Source organism: Branchiostoma belcheri, unplaced genomic scaffold, assembly GCF_001625305.1.
Source record: "Branchiostoma belcheri isolate BF01 breed outbred unplaced genomic scaffold, Haploidv18h27 scaffold38, whole genome shotgun sequence".
NCBI lineage: Eukaryota > Metazoa > Chordata > Leptocardii > Amphioxiformes > Branchiostomatidae > Branchiostoma > Branchiostoma belcheri.
The window spans coordinates 1,445,053-1,462,519 of record NW_017803998.1 but is presented as its reverse complement, the minus strand read 5'-3'; the positions used below and the strand labels follow the sequence as shown (position 1 = coordinate 1,462,519).

The 17,467-nt window shown below is 37.8% G+C and overlaps 1 protein-coding gene across 3 annotated transcripts in view; it reads right to left on the bottom strand.

Annotated features, from left to right (window-relative positions):
- LOC109476528 (tubby protein homolog) overlaps nucleotides 1-17,467 on the bottom strand; it is a 53,684-nt gene that overhangs the window by 7,331 nt on the left and 28,886 nt on the right. For 2 of the 3 annotated variants that reach the window (XM_019777509.1, XM_019777510.1), the window contains 2 exons: nucleotides 2,010-2,191; nucleotides 1,073-1,294 (listed from right to left, as the gene is read on the bottom strand). In XM_019777509.1, the coding sequence (XP_019633068.1) occupies nucleotides 1,073-1,294; nucleotides 2,010-2,191 (404 nt within the window). Of the gene's footprint in view, nucleotides 1-1,072; nucleotides 1,295-2,009; nucleotides 2,192-14,713; nucleotides 14,862-17,467 lie in introns of those variants that run through there. The other variant, XM_019777511.1, reaches the window with a different exon arrangement.

Here is a 17,467-nt window from a genome sequence, read left to right as displayed (position 1 = left end):
ATCTTCCATATTACGTCCCATCCGAGAGGATGTCCAAAATAAAAGCTACTTGTTTTTACCTGAGCAGTGGTCGAAATACTTTTTTTCAGTACTCTGCAATATTGCAGAAGAGTCAAAATTTTGTTCTGCAATTTTAAAAAATACTTTCTGCAATATACAACAACCTCCATACTACAACCTTCTCAAACCAATAATTCATTTTTTACATCATATATAGCATTGTAAATCTGTACAGTAGCATTACTGGACTGCAGGAGAACTTCAGGTTTATAAGCATGAACTATGGATTGATATGCAAATTAGTGAAGACAATTTTTTGGAAGTCCAAAAGGAAACAAAAGTCAGACAAGTCAAGACAAGGATGATGCAAATTAGTGAAGAAGCTCCTGTTGTTTCAGAACAGTCTGTCCCTGAGGCCTGGAAGTTTTAGTTTGCTAAATTGAAAACTAATGAATCTGGAGCCTATTTTTCCTTCTGCAAAATTGCAGATTGTATAATTTTTTCTTCTGCAATCTTGAAAATCTATCTGCAGATTGCAGACTGCAGGCAGGTATTTCGAACACTGCTGAGTCAAGTGAGGAAATAGGTGTTAAAGTGCATTTCCCAAGGGCATAAACGTGGGTTCTATTGGGGATTTTTGAATCCAAATAACTTTCTATCATTCTTCAATGTTGAGATCACATGTACACATTTTTCCTATGTAATGTACGAATCAGAACTTCTCCAAGTACCATGCAAACTTGCTAACTGTGAACTAGTCTCAGGACTTTTAAACAGATTATTAGAAGCAGGACTTCTCAGGACTTTTAAACTGTGAGATCATTAGGAGCAGGACTTCTCAGGATTTTTAAACAGTTCATTAGGTGCAGGACTTGACACTGTTGATGTTTAGGATGTTGTAATTAGTAATAGTTGATGTACTGTGTATTTGTGTGTGTATTTTTATGTGTATCCAGGATTACCTGAAAAGCAGGCCAAAATGGCCTGAGTTATAATTACTGATTAAATAAATAAATTGAATTGAATTGAAATTGAATTGAACTGTAACAGTTTTTTTCCCATGATGCCTGACCTTTTTCCCATCATCCCTCTCCATGTGCAGGTAGTATGTGGGGAACACGCCGCGGTCCATGCCCTTCTTGTCGCGGGTGATGCGGCACTTGACGGTGTGGCCCTGCGGCGCCGGCTTCAGAACAAACTCCTCCAGGTTATCGATGTCCACCTGCGGCGGTCCCGTGGCGTTGGCGTTAGCGTTGGCGTTGGGCTTACTGGCGCCGTTGCTCGTTTCTTGCGGCTGGAGAAGTGAAAATCAAATCATGCTTACGTGGGACTCCCTTACTAGCCTGGCATCTAGCAGCCCTTCACTGGTCAGGCTACTAGTCTGAATACATCACACTTCTAGCAGCCCTTCACTGGTCAGGCTACTAGTCTGAATACATCACACTTCTAGCAGCCCTTCACTGGTCAGGCTACTAGTCTGAATACATCACACTTCTAGCAGCCCTTCACTGGTCAGGCCCTTAGCCTGGCTACATCACACATCTAGCAGCCCTTCCACTGGTCAGGCCCCTAGCCTGGCTACATCACACTTCTAGCAACCCTTCCACTGGTCAAGCCCCTATAGTTGATAGACCAAAAGAACTTGAAGTCTTAAAAATCATGACTGTAAATCTTGATTTGTTTGCAGTTCTTGATTTTTGCAATGATTGCAACCTTCGAGTGTTTCTTTACCGTGCAAAGGAAATAACATTAAGTGTCAGCTGTCAAGGTTGTCATGTTATGAAAAACACTCGTGAAAAGAGCAAGTTCTACCAGAGGCAGACATGATTAATGACTTTCTCCCTCTGGGACAAACTGAACCCAAGCATATCCATTACAGCCTGACCTGAGTGTCAAGCAGAAACACAGACACAAACACGGACAGACACACAGACCTATCCAAGAAACAAGACCTCAATTTTTTGTGGAGGTAACTACATGTAATAGATACAGAAGTAGATACTACTGACCGTTCCTGGTTTCTTGGAGCCTGAGCTGGAGCTGGAGGGGCGGGAGGAACTGGTTGCGGCGACGGGCACGGCGGTGGTGGCGGTCGGCGTGGCAACGGGCTGGCTCTCCGACTCTGGTTCCTCGTCGCTCAGGTCGTCGTAACTGACACTAGATGAAATTCCCATGGCTGCCAGTTTGCGCTCTGGAACAATATAGATATAGAACATGAAAAACATGTACAATGTTGATGAAAATTTCGGTATGTAAAGAAAAAAGGCAATAACTACATGTTAAATATTTATAACCATACTGCCAAACATGAAATACACGTACAATATGACAAAAATTCAGGCATAATTGTCGGATTATAGAAAAGAACAGTGTAATATATATACAGTTGTCAGTTTCCACATGTATGATGTCAGAAAATAGCTAACAACCATGAGAAATATACATGGCTGCCAGTTTGCACTTCGATACAACAAGGCTATGAAAATAGTCAAGTATATTTGTACCTTGTTAGAAAATAGCAAATAATCATAAAAATACGAATGGCTCTGCCACTTTGGGCTATGAAGCAAGGAGGAAGCCTTGGTGCTGAAAAGAGGGAGGGGGGCCAAAAAGCGACTTCCGTGGGCAAAAGGTTAATATACTTAAGACTGCTTCAGACAATTTGTTGAAAGTTTAAAGCCCAAAGATGGTCCTCAAAAGAAACATAATCGAAGAACGGATGTGAAAATAAGACCCAGTTCAATCAAAGAATGACATCAACGCTTTTGATATCACTTCAAACAGGTCTAAATTACACAAAGCATTCAAATAAAATCTGCTGTAGACACCATCAATTACATCACAGGACATGAAAGAGATTTCAAAGCAAGCTGCTTTACTAGTATCTGATTTGGACTTCAGAAATCTATGCAAACATCTACTTTCAAAGCGTTGCCTGAGCTTTTGGCTTTAATTGATCTAAAGAAGTGGGTACTTTGGATCTATTTTCGTTGGAGAGGTTCCAACTTCGAATTGTGAAGCTCTCATAAAAAAAGTCAGACTTAATTTAAAGTACACTAGACAGATCCCATAGCCTATGCAGACCTCTGTCTTTAGAAACGCAAAACAAGTAAGCATAAAAGTGCAAAAAATTCTGCAACTGTCTCATTGGTCAAACTGCTAATTGCTAGTCTCTCATTGGTTGAACTGCTGATGATGATTGACAGTCATGACCTGTCTATTCAATGGACTAACATTACATTGCAGATTTATACTTACACAAAGTTACAGTGTATCTGAAAGGGTAAAATACACTTGAATACTAAGGTTAATATATTCTCCTTTCTGTTCAACAGAACAGATCTGTTGCATATTAGTAACGCTCCCTCTAGATGTCACTTTGGTCAGGTTTGTGTTGCAGAGTACGAGATAATAACTATGACATCTTAGTTTTGCCTTTTTTTTGTATAAGCTTTCTTTATAAACAAAACTTACACTCAACTATTCATGCTTCTGTCATTATGGAAGGCGTTCAGAAGAACATGTTAATTTGTAAAATCGTTCAGGTACAGGTTCAGGTCCGGACCTGTACCTAAACCCGTGTACCTATAACTAAAATTTGTTTCCATGTAGGTACACAGCTCTAGTTGGAATCACCAGACAAGAGAAGACTAGAGGCTCAATAACATGATATTCAAGCATGGTAAAAGCCACCCTTAGTCAGGGTTGAATTATGTATGAGAGACAAACTAGTTTGACATTCTTGACATTGAGACCTTCTCATCCTAATACTATAGTGAACTTGGGGAAAACCATTAATGATAGTGGAAGGTATGAATGTCGGTTCAGTTTGGGGGAGAACAGTTAATGATAATGGGGAGATAGCGAATTTCAGTATAGTTTGGGGAAAATCCATTAATGATAGTGGGGGGGAGGTGAGAAATTAAGTATAGTTTGGGGAAAAGCCATTAATGATTGTGAGGGGGGCTGTCTAAAAAGGTAACAGGAAAATAACAATGAAAACAAAGATTATGCCAAGAACAAAGGTTTGACAAAAGGACAAAAAACAAATGAAAGTTTGCACATAGACAATCTTATTCCAAAAGCTATTCAAAAATTATCTATCCTCTACATGAAGATAATGTGATTCAATATTGTAATTCTAAACGTAGGCTACATTAGTCTTGTAATATAACTGTTCAATGATAGTTGCCATAAATTGTCCCTTGTACGACTGCCAAGCAATTAAGATTGTTCATTCATCTTTGTAAATGACCTTTCTATAATATTTTATGGTGTCTCTTCTGACGAAATCATAACCTTTATTGCCAATCAAGAAGCAATAAGAAATTGTTGGAACAAATTGCCATGCCCTACTCATACGTACGTACATGTTTTTATTGGATAAATGCACTGAAGTGTAGTCTGGAGTTGATATATTGCTGTAATGGACAGGATATGCCCTTTTTGTCGACCTGTCAGTGCAAGTACACTCAACAACGCATAATGAGCTTTGAAAGGTCTACTTCTGAATAACCTGCTAGCTTCCCTCCAGGGTGTGTGCTCTGAATATTCTCCTTCTGAATAACCTGCTAGCCTTTCTTCAGGGTGTGTGTGCTCTGAATATTCTATTTCTGAATAATCTGCTAGCTTTTCTTCAGGATGTGTGCTCAGAGAACATAATATGCATTGACGTGCATTGACGTAGGTTGTCAAAAAGTCTGCGTACTGGGCTCCTGTTACTGAGCAAGATGTTTTTAAAGGCAAAATTAGATGTCTTGCTGATCATGTTGACTTCAAAACGGATGGCAGCAAATTGTATTAACAATAAGATTTCACAGATTCTTAAAACAATGGTAGACGAACAAAATTTGAGTGCATAGCACAAAGTAAGATATCAACAAAACCTAATTATTTCAAAAATGTTATAGCTAACTTCAAAACTTAACATTATATGTAAGAAAATGGTTGTAGTACCTTCCTGGACACTCAAATGTTAAAAATATGCTGTACACAAGTGTACAATAATAAGTTTATTTATGTAATCAAAATATGTAAACAAATATGTGGGTGCACCCACAGTGAAAAATTAGCTCCAATTTTGGGTGTATGTCAATGTATATAATATTCACTTCTATTACATACATGCACCCAGTACATCAAGGCCTGCTTTTCCAATATTCACACACAATTCAGGATCTTTTGACGATCTATTAATATCTAATCCTTTTCAAATTTCCTCCAAAGGTTGCCATACACAACACGTTGATTACTGTATCTTTATTTACAATGGAAGCAATTTGTGGATGACAGGAATTGAGACAGCTGGAGGCTGAATGTAATCAGGCCAATTTTATGGCATATGTTCCAACATGTCCATAAAATGCTGAGTAAGGGATGTTGGTTATAGACTGAGCATAAACTGACGACATGCATCATCAAACTGTGTAGGAACCACTTACGCACAGAATTATAGCTCCTATGTATGTATGAATGTCTTTTCCAAGTAAACCTACCGGTACGCAAAACTTGTACATTTTCAGAACCATGGCTGGAAAAAGTCTTTTATATTTCACTCCATACTACAGGTATAGGTATGAAATATACTATTTTTCCTAGCATTTCTTATTCTTCAAAGTTCTGCCATTTGCGAGTTTTGCTATCTTTTTTTACAGCAGAAATGCATGTGTTTGGTTCATGTGTTGTTATATGAAAGCCGAATGACCTGGAATTCAGTATGGGGGTAGCCTTCACACTAAAGACCTGTGGCAACTTGGAAGAGTCCATTTTTCATTAGGGTGTTTTTGGAACAGTCCATTTTTGCATCAGGGTTTAAATTCAGATGATTTCATTTCTAAGTGGCAATGTTGGGAGAGTCCATTCGTGTTTAGAAGTAACTTTGGGGTGTCCATTTCTGCAAAGGGTTGATATGGAACAGTCCATTTTGGAATGGGAAAGGAGATGAAGTGAAATATGCTGTAATTGCTTGCAAATGTTGCCTTTCTAGTTTGCTGATGTATTCCAAATCCCTTTCAAAGCCGGCATTGTGTGTGACTGACAACAGTGCTTTGCTACAATGCTAATAAGGCCTGCTTCAATCCGGGGCTATTACGATATGCCTCCAGGCGTAAATTTTCTTCTCCTTCATAATATGATCGTAAATTTCACCGCGTCTCTTGTCTCTGACTGCCTTAGTCTCCCGTCGGCTCTTTTCATCACTTTCCCATCTATCCGTCTTCTGCTTGGCTGACACTCGCTGATTGAAAAACATGGATTTTTCTGATTTGACGCCGACAAGGCCTCTCCCGGATAGATTGAAACGAGACATAAATACTGGAGACAGATTTGAAGAGAGATTCAAAGGAGGAATGGAGCCGTGATTCACGAGCAAGGTGCTTTCGTCTTAACACATTAAAAGGAACTTTCGTTTATATATTACTTATTTCGGACTTGAAATGCTGGGTGAATGTGCAGTTTTGTGCACCCGAAATTGGAACTGTGCACCTAATGTCTGACTGTGGGTAGACCTAGATATTTGTCTAGGATTATGTACATAAAAGTACTATATCTGTACACTACTACACAGCCAACTCAAGAAATTTTCGATCCAAAAAATATAATAAAACTTTTGCTGTATTACTTCTTTAAGATTTAGATGTTTGCTATGTATTTCAGATTCAAGCTCCAAAGAGAGAGGTGGTAAGGTTTGTAATAACGTTTTGCTGACATTCTACCACATAACTTACATGTATGTTGTGCACCCAGTTTTTTGTGCACCAAAATTTCTAGGTAAGATGCATCTATTCAAACAATGAATTTTAAGCCATTTCTTGGTTCAGCTACAATGATTTCATGTTTGCCTAACTAGCCATGAGATTTATACTCGATCATAAAACAGCTAGTAGCTGAGGAAAATGCACCCTGAAAAGCCATGATAATACTATTAGGAGCAAGGGGGCCAGTAACTGATCTGGATATACAGCTATAATGCCAGGTACACTTAACCATACAAAATGAACATCACAGAGGTTTTTTTTTCAAATATTTGGACTACAGTTAGTAATTCAGCACCAAGGAGAGGCACTGCAACTATTAGTAACAAGCTATATGTTCATGTTTTCATAAAAGTGAGATTGTAAATAAAGTCAGAAAACACTTCAAATGATAGCATGAATCATTTAAGGCCACAGCAATTCAATTTTTTGGTTCTCAGACTTTCCCACTACTATTTTTTTAAATTCTACCCCTAAATGTACCATATGATTCAGATTCTAAATTGTTAAACCAAATGTTCTCATTTTCATACCAACAGTTGAAGAAAGTCCTTGTCTTCCTAGTTGTTGCAGTCTTTCCATTTATGAATGCAGTGATTTGACCAGAGGTTCAAAATTCATTGTTTGAATTATCAACTAGCCTAGTATATTGGCTCATAGATGGTCATTTAAGACAATCAGAAAACGCTTGGACCTGTATTTTGTCAATTTCTTTTTGCCCAACCATTTCATTGATCCTACAAATCAAATTAAAGTGGCCAAAAGAACTAAATAACAAAACATTTGTGGTTTTCTAAAACAAAATGACAGATTCTGAACAATGCCAGTACCAACATATAAACAACATCTGATGACCGGTCTCTACCCCACTGTCTAGCCCTGTAATACCTTAGAAACGTAAGCTCCTATCATGCTTTGAAACTAAATTATAAAAACATTTTTGGTATTAAAAAAATTACAGATTCTGAACAATGCCAGTACCAACATAAAATCACTATCTGATTTCCAGTCTCTATCCCACAGTCCTGTAATACCTCAGTAATGTAAGCTCCTATAATAATGCTTTGTACCTAAATAATAGAACATTTTTTGTGTGTAAAAAAAAAAAAACAGATTCTGAACAATGCTGGTACTAACACAAAATTACAATCTGACGACAAATCCCTATCCCACTGTCTAGCCCTGTAACACCTCAGTAATGTAATACGATGTGTAATGTGAAGTTTTACGGCAACCTTCTGACTTGTGAAATTCAATATCCATTACGGCTAGTGTTTCTGGCGCGCCGTGAAAGGTGTGATTTCGATAAGCCCTTCATTTCAGCGGGAAGATCACCATGGGTCGATGTCTTACCGTACGTGTGCGCACGGAATACAAACTGTGACCTAGAATACCAGTTCTTTTCTGTATTCATGAAATTAGTTTTTGAAATTCATTTTTGGGAAAAGGCAAACTGGTCCAAAGATAAATTTTGGGCTTCGTGCACAACATTGTAGAATACAATCTTATCATACAAACTGTGACCTAGAATCCAAATTCTTTTCTGTATTGCAAACAAAATTAGTTTTCAAAATTCATTTTTGGGAAAAGGCAAACTGGTCCAAAGATAAATTTTGGGCTTCGTGCACAACATTGTAGAATACAATCTTATCATACAAACTGTGACCTAGAATCCAAATTCTTTTCTGTATTGCAAACAAAATTAGTTTTCAAAATTCATTTTTGGGAAAAGGCAAACTGGTCCAAAGATAAATTTTTGATTAAGTGTACAACATTGTACAATGCGACCTTAATATCATACAAACTGTGACCTATAATCCAAATTCTTTTCTGTATTCACAAAATTAGTTTTTGAAATTCATTTTTGGGAATGGGTAAAGTGGTGCAGCAATAAAGTTTTGGTTGAGAGCACATCATAAGATATAAAGTCGAATTCTGCCTTTAAGTTAACATACAAATATTGACCTAGAATCCAAATTCTTTTCTGTATTCACGAAATTCGTTTTCGATATTTTGGGAATATGCAAAAAATGCACAGGAAAATTTTTGTTTGGTTCCTTGATGTAAAATAAAGTAGAAGGCAGCCTTACCATACAAACTGTGACCTAAAATCATCATTCTTTTCTATCCAAAAAAATTTATTTCCAGATTCATTTTTGGGAATAGATTAACTGGTTTACAGGAAAATTTATGGTTGGGTGCATTAGGTAAGATAAAGTAGAATGCCTTTATCATACAAACGGTGACCTAGAATGCAAATTTTTTTCTTCTATTTTTACGAAATTCGTGTCCAAAATTCCATTTTTGTGAATAGGCAAACTGGTGCGTAGGAAAATTTCTGGTTGGGTGCACAACATAAGAAAATTTGTATCTAAGAAAATATGTATTCATTCAATGAAGCTGACTGAATACAAGACTTTTCCCTCAGGCTCTATTCTAATGTGGATTTTGTAGTCCATCATTATTTTTGCTAAATCGGGGAACTAACAAATTAAATCATGGTGGCTTCCTCCGCCGCTTTTTCCAGATCAAATTCCGTCGGGAGGAATGAAGTTGTCACCCGGGCATGAGATGCTCCCAGACAGATATTAATGTGCGTGCAGTACGATTTATCGCCCGCAGGCAGCTACAAATGACAAGATATTTATATGGAGGCGTCTGCATTTCAATGAAGTCTGGCAGTCAAACCATATGCATCGTTACATGTACTGGTATCTTGTATACATTCATGAATATTTTCGTCACTGATGGCTTTCAGTAAGCAATTATGGAAGAATGGTGGTGTAACTTGTTACGGTCTTAGTAGAACCTTGTCAATTTCTTAAATTTGGGTAATTACCTCCGTGAAAATGGAGGTATTGTTTTGGGTCCGTCTATGTGTCTGTTTCTGGATACATGTACAGTCAAACCTGTACTAGCGGTCACCTTTGTATAGTGGTCACTCGGCCATAGCGGTCAGTTTTTGCCGGTCCCTTGAATTTTTCCCATTGACGTAAGCATTAAGAATCGTGTCTATAGCGGTCACTGTTCAACGCGGTCAGCGGTCACCCCATTCCGGTCCCGCCGGCATGTCAACACCGCCGATAGCGGTCGCGGCTGACCGTAACCCACTAAGCACCACGGCCGTAACACCACCCCACCTCGGGCTACGACCGTTATGAGCCTTGTGATAATTTTCCGATCGCTACATTACTAAAATGTGAACTGAAAATTAGACTCCATATGTGTATGAAATAAAGGAAAACTGACTTTTGACACGAAGTTTCTGCGGTCGCGGGTGTCTTTGATATCTGCGTTTTCGCCAACACCAGTGCCGTGCGTGCCGCATGGAGCTTTCAATGGACTCGGCCGCTCGGCGAAGATTACGGCAAATTATCTTTACAAAAAAACTTAAGAATATCCATATTTGGTTTCTCGATTCCTTGAAATGCGTAGATATGTGCATAGCTTCCGTTTTTCATGGGCATAATTAAAGAAATTTGGCTCGAAAATGCGTTTCGTATTTTTCCAAGATGGCGCATGTTGGCTGCAGAGGGAGGTCAATTGGGGTCATCGGAAGACTCCACTGTTATGGAGGTAGATACACCGAGTTTTATTTAACTTCATTAGCGTCAAATGACGTAATTACATTATGAAAACATTTGAAATACATTACTACAATTAATTTTAGATGTAAATTTAACACTGTAGTGGATATTTTAGAAAAGATATAAGTCTGAAAGGAGAAAATTTTCTGTTGACTACCACATTGGCATAATGGTAGAGGCAGACAACCCACGCGGGGAGAAACCCAAGCCGTAAACAAAGGAGAGTTTTCGCTAAGTTTTCATGTTCAAAAACGACCAAAAACGGAAAGTAACTGGCAACTGACTAACAATTATTTTGCTGTTAACTAAATAGACAGCATCTTGGTACAAAATAACTTATTTACGTGGTTGGAATTCGCTGTGGCGTATGTCGGTCGCGCGAAGCAAGTGTTCACCAAAGAACAAAAACATGGCGATGTCGTTCTCTTCCACTTTTCGACTAACAACAACTACTAGTAACGTGGCGATTGCGGAGAAACGATGGCGAAAGCGGAAAGACGGACGCCAAACTTATTCCAAAAGGTGGAAGTGATTCGACTGGCAGAGAGAGTGAGAAGAAATCGTCGAAAGCTGAGCTTAGATTAAATGATTTTGCAGTCGATAGAAATTTGTTTGGAGTTGAAAGTTTGTTGCTTGATTTGCTTTCTTTTCTTTAGCCACATGTAGTACTAGTATGTACACAAGAACAGTAAATGACAACCAGTGATTTTGTATGTTTTAAATTATGTGAATGGTTTCATTGTCCCAGAATAGATTAACTGAATATGTTGAGTGTATGTATCTTTGATGTCAAGTTAATGTTTCCATGCAATATTTCTGTATTTCTTTTTTTTTTCAAGCACGTACAAAATAAAGTACAACTAAAGCAAAAGAACAACAAATTATTGAACTAACACATGTACATATAAAAGGGGTTTACCTTTGCAAATGTATGTATTCATATGTTTCAGAATAAAGACATCACTGTTGGTACTCAAAGCATGTGTCCCTTTTTTTTGGGGGGGGGGGTGTCAACTAACCGGCTGTTTCTCTATAGTGGTCACCTGGCCATAGTGGTCAAATTTGGCCAGTCCCTTGAGTGACCACTATAGGCAGGTTTGACTGTATCTGTGATCAACATTATAAGCTTACAAAAGTCTGGATGGATTGCGATATGATTGTGGTATGTGGGTAGGTCTTGGAAACAAGGTCAAGGCCAATTTGGGGTCTCCTGTCAGCTTCCCTTGGTACTGCAGAAGAATGTCTGGTTTTGGTATTTTTGTGTCCTGGAAATGCTATGGTCTTGTTCTTTTTTTTGTGGCAAATGGCTTTTCAAAACTATGAATTTCAAAATAAAACCACGGTGTGTGTGGATATTCAAACTCAAAGATCTACTGGACACAGTACGCAGTTTACCACGAGGCTAGCAGCAGAACACAGTGGACTACTAGCATACATGTATGAAGTAAAAAAGGTAAGCGCTTATGAATATCAATATTGCAAACTGTAGAAACCATTATTGGCACTTTGCGAATGTGACGCTTATTCTCACAGATCCATGTGTGATACAGAATTGAATTCTGTATGGTCTCTTCTCTGTATAATGGTACATGTATGTGAAGCAATTTAAAGTTTATAGGCTGAATTTCGACTACCATTGGCAACATTGCACCAAACCTCAGAGCTTTCTCTGGCTCTAGTTAAGTGTCTCGGTGGATTTGTCTGTCTCGTATGCAAATGACACAAATCAAGACAGGAAACGATGAGGTTTCGTTAGTTAGGGATGCAGTAATTTGGGTAATTCCATCAACAGTTCTCTGGAAATGCATGTGGCAAGGTCGTCTTGCGGTTAGGGTCGTTGACTCAGAATCTAACGGTTCTGGGTTCAAATCCCTGGCAGGCCCCAGTGTTTCAGCTTCGGAAAACCTACTTCCAATGACATTTTCTATTTTCTTACAATTAGTACAAAACTTACAAAATGTATTTCTCACAAAATGATTACCATGTTTTAGGGTTGTCTCTTCGTATTTTAGGAGTAACACCATGAGCATATTAAAAACCCACCAAACTTATCAAAAAAAGTAGAGGACCTTCCCGGTGTGAGTGGTTCAAACCTTACAGTCTGGTCTCAATGGACATGATTGACATCTTGAAAAGGTGATACATGTATTTACCTGTTATGTCAATCCTTCCACAAATGTGGTAAATCTCAATAAATAAATAATAGCACCAATAACTGTACATGTTTGTCTTTAATAAGAAAAAAATCTGTGTCAGTGTTGGAAAGAAATACCGTCTTCTGCAACTTCTGCAAAATTTTATGTATGTTACCACATTGACTCTAAGAATTATTCTCTTAACCCTGACGTAGACATTCTAAAAGCAACATTTGAACCACCAACAATACCATGTCAAGCACTCATAATTGAGGTAAGACCTCTGACCAGCCTACACGCCACTTTCATATCAAATCACTTTCCAATAAGCCGTCATTCTCAACAGCGCGATGAAACGATACTTATCTAAAATCATTTCCATTTTTGCGATCCTATTTTTAATCCCAGATTTTCATCTTCAAAGGGAACGAAGCAGCTGCAATGGTGGATGGAAAAACAGGAGCTTCTGATTTGAAAAGAGGCTAATTTCCAGAATCTGGAGTGGATTGCGACGGATGAAAAGAGTTGTTGTACAAATAGGGACGAGTCACGAAACGCGGTCGCGAGTGTTTGCAAAAAGAAACGAGGACTAATGAAGGCAATCAACTCCTTCTACATGTTGGAAACAGCTGCTGCTATCATAATAGGAGTATTGAGTAACAACATAGACATTATTCAGAACTTACATGTACATTGTATACGTGTTACACAAAAAATATTTCTTTGGTGTGATCCTTATTAGTAGAATTAAGAAAAAACTTGTAGTTTAATCATACAATGTATAAGTATTTATAAACATATTCGAGTAATAGTAGTAAATACTGTGTGTAAGAAATAATGACATTTGTTTCTGAACAGGTTTTAGTATAAGCACGTATTTCCATGTAATTTCCAAAATTATTAGAATTCACAAAAATGAAGATTTTCACAATTTGCATGACATTAACCATCCTAAGTAAGATTTAAAGACTTCAAATCTAATATCTCAAGAGGTTTCAATTTATTGGAGTACTATTTATCATTTGACAATGATCTTTTGAATTTTGATCTATTTTATTTTTCAAATAGACTACAAGTGTTCACTCTCAGCAAGCCATTTCCATGATGTTAACACCTTGCACTTTTGACCCTGTAAAAAGCTCAAGACAAAATCCCCCTCAGGACTTTACACAGCTTCATGACCTATATTTGTTTCAAATCCAAATTTTATATATTTCCATTTGAGTAAATATTTATTTATTCCAGTTCAAATTTCAAGATAGAATGCAACACTTAGGGTATATGCTCCGAGTTATAAATCTTACTGTGCATGATATTATTAACAATTTGAAATGAGTACATTCATCTGTCACAGTAAAAAAACTCACCCAAACTCAACCAAAATCCCCCTTTAAGGACTTTAACAGCTTCTAAATGATTCTTATGTTCATGTACTCTAAATGTTGCAAACCTTATTCATGTATTTATCTATTTGAGTAAATATTTATTCATTCCAGTACATATTTTTAAGAGTCTCAGCAATCTGATCATGATATTAACACCTTCAAAATGAGCACACGTTTTTGACACAGTAAAAAAAAATGAACACAACCAAAATCCCCCTTATAAGGACTTTGATGTATTCTAAATGCTTTGAGCCTTATTCAGGACTATAGTATATATCTCTTGGAGCAAATATTTATTTATTCCAGTCTTTTCCAGTTCATATTATGACTCCTGGAGTCTAAGTAATCTATTGTGCACCTTCAAAATGAGCACATGCATTTGACACTAAAAAAGCTCGCTCGAACACAACCAAAAATCTCCCTTAGGACTTTACATTCTAGACTTCCACTAACACGTATTCCCCCCACACGACCTGCTGGGTAACATATGGCAGACGCCACTCTGGAAAGAACATCCGCCTACCGAAGCTATACATCTTGTATTTCTCAGAAACCCATCGCAGATTCCAAAGAGGCATGCATATATTCATGGTTTGGGCAGGTGGAGGATTTAACTCAGATAATCCTCTTCTTCCTCCCATCCTATCAAATACGTCAATGGATCCATGATATTAAGCTTTCTACCAAGTACCCAATACTCCCGAGTACAAAATGTTACCTTAAGGATAGCAGAATCCTTTCTTACGATTTTTGCCCACCTTACACTTAAGGATTGCTCTCCCAGCATCCAGACCATCTATTCCTCTTGAAGCTAAGGAGAAGCTAGGACGGAAGAAAGAGGCAACCCTGCTTACCGTAGATGTACGACCTTCTCAGGCATTCCATCTCACCACCGGCATTTTCCCGGCGCTAGATTCTCCGCAGGTATCGTGAATACGGAATGGAACTTGGGGCGGAATACACGGAGCGATCACGACCCCAACTCTTCAACAACGCCAACGTCAGCCATGTTGCCTAGGTGCGCTGCAAGGGACCATCCACTACTGATAACGACTGGGGGAGGGATGCCCCAATTTCTATGCTTTATACCTCATTATCCACCCCCACACGACAGCAGCAATGAATGGAATCGTGTCTTCAATGGTAATTGAAGGAATCGGCTCATATGAGCAGACTTCATCCGAACCAGGGATGGAATAGTAATTAGGTACCTGAAAACACACGTAGAGGCTGCACTGTGCAGTTAACGGCTATGAGTCGGGATGAAATTAGGGAGAAATTATATCCTAACCCAAACAGTTAGCCTAATGCAATTCTGACATATCTAGATCTTTGTTTTTGAAGTTATTAGAGAGATTTAGTATTTTACACAGGGAATGGCAGTACTGTACAATCAACAGCTATACGCCAAGAGAAAAATTAAATCCTAACCGAAACAGTTAGCCTAATGCAATTTTGACAAATCTAGATCGGCATCTATCTTAAGTTTATTTTTAGAGAGATTTAATTTTTTTTACACAGGAAATGGCAGTAATGTGCTGTTAACAGTTGTAAGCCCAAATGAAATTAGGAAGAAATCAAATCCTAACCCAGATTTAGTGATTAACAATTATCCGAATTGCAATTCTTACATCTCTAGATCGGTATCTAATGTATATTTTTTTCCTAAATTAGGCCATACCAATTTAAGTTCTTGGTTAACGGATTCGCCTGCTTCATTTTTTTCTGATTTGCAAATAAAAACAAAAATTCAGAATCAACTGCAAAATGCTCATATTTTGCCCTGAACAGTTGAAAACAGTCCTTTTCAACCTAGTTGTTACAGTTATTCCATCTTTCAATTTATCATTAAAAGTTCAAAAGTCATTGTTTAAATTTTGAACCAGCCTGGTGTGTTGACTTCATGGCTCCTATCATACTATTTTGGGCCATAGTAGGGTGCCTAGGCCTATTTTTATTTTTATTTTTTTTTCGCCCACCCGCTCCATTATTTTTCTAGAAAAATCTGTTAACCAAGAAATTATATTAGTATGGCCTTAGAGAGATTTACAATGAAGATCTATTTCTTAATTCATCTCTCTTCCCTGTTTTATTTAATTCTATATAGGGCAACATTTCCCCCTAAACTGCGCGGCAAAAGGATATACATCTTCAGGGTAGTTGCTTCAGTTATAAAGATCATAACTAAGGATTAGATAATATTTCATATTCGCTCATGTTCATTCAAGGCATTGGACTGAAAAGGGATGAATTCGCGGAGCCCTCAACTGTGCAAATATGGTCTCTGATGTTACCCGCAAATTCTGGAAAATTGCCATAATTTTTCATCCCCGCTTCTGAGAGAAGATTGGACATCTGAGCCATCTTCTGTGCAAGAGATAAAAGGGTTGGCATCAAAGAGACAAAGATGAGAGAGAAGGTGCTCTTTGATCAGTTTTTTTTAATAAATGATCTCAAAGGGACTTTTTCACGAAGCCAGGAAATAGGAAAAACAAATTTGCTTTCTTCCGGATATCGGATCTTGTGCAGTGCATGAAGCGGACAAACATGAATTTATCAAATAGATTTGATATTTCACACGGAAATTGTGTGTTAACATACAAAATATTAAAATAGTTGGTACTGTAGCTACTTTCCAAGGACATCATATGGAATGTACAACTTATATATTGCAAAGAAAATCTGAATAGATTTCAATGTGACCTCTTTAAAAATGGGTATTTAAAAATTTTGATATTATATATAGTTCACAATTTGTGAAGAATTAAAAACATACATGTAAAAACACTCTACTAACTTTAATTTTTCAAAAACATACCTAACAATTTATTATATTCATATGACAATTTGATGTGTATATTTTCTTATGTACTGGTATCTTGTTGTATATCTAGCGAAGACTGAACAATTCTGGATGAAGTTTTCTTTAAATTGCATGTAAAATCTTTGCCAACATGCAATTTTGCATGAACACAGGATCGAAAGGTCGCGGGTTCCATTCCTTGTCTTCCTGTGTAGACGTTGAGTTCTTGGAAAAGGCACTTAACCCGACTTTCCGCACTCCACCCAGGTGTAAAATGGGTACCTGACTTTTGCTTGGGGAGGTAAAAGGCGGTGGAAAGAGACTAACAACACACTGAACCTATGGCCTTTTAATCTTTTACCTTTACACTTACAACAAATTTTGGTCATTAGCACAACAAAGAACTGTTTCTGTCATATCTTTTCAAAGTATCACAGACATTTGGTTGGAAATATGATAGAAAAGATGCCTAGGGGGGAGGGGGCGAAGATACATATATGACTATAGGAGTTCTGTATATTTACGTGCGGTCATTCGCATAACAAAGAACAGTTTCTGTCCCATCTTTTCAATCATCAATGTACATGTATCTCTGACATTTGGTTGGAAATATGATACAGTAGAAAGAATGCCTAGGGGGGAGGGGGTGAAGATACATACAGGCATTACTATGGGAGTCCTTTACCTGCAGTATGGTCATTAACACAACAAAGAACAATTTCTGTGCCATATTTTCAATGTATGTCTGACATTTGGTTGGAAATATGATAAAAAGGATGCCTAGGGGGAGGGGGGGGGGGCAAAG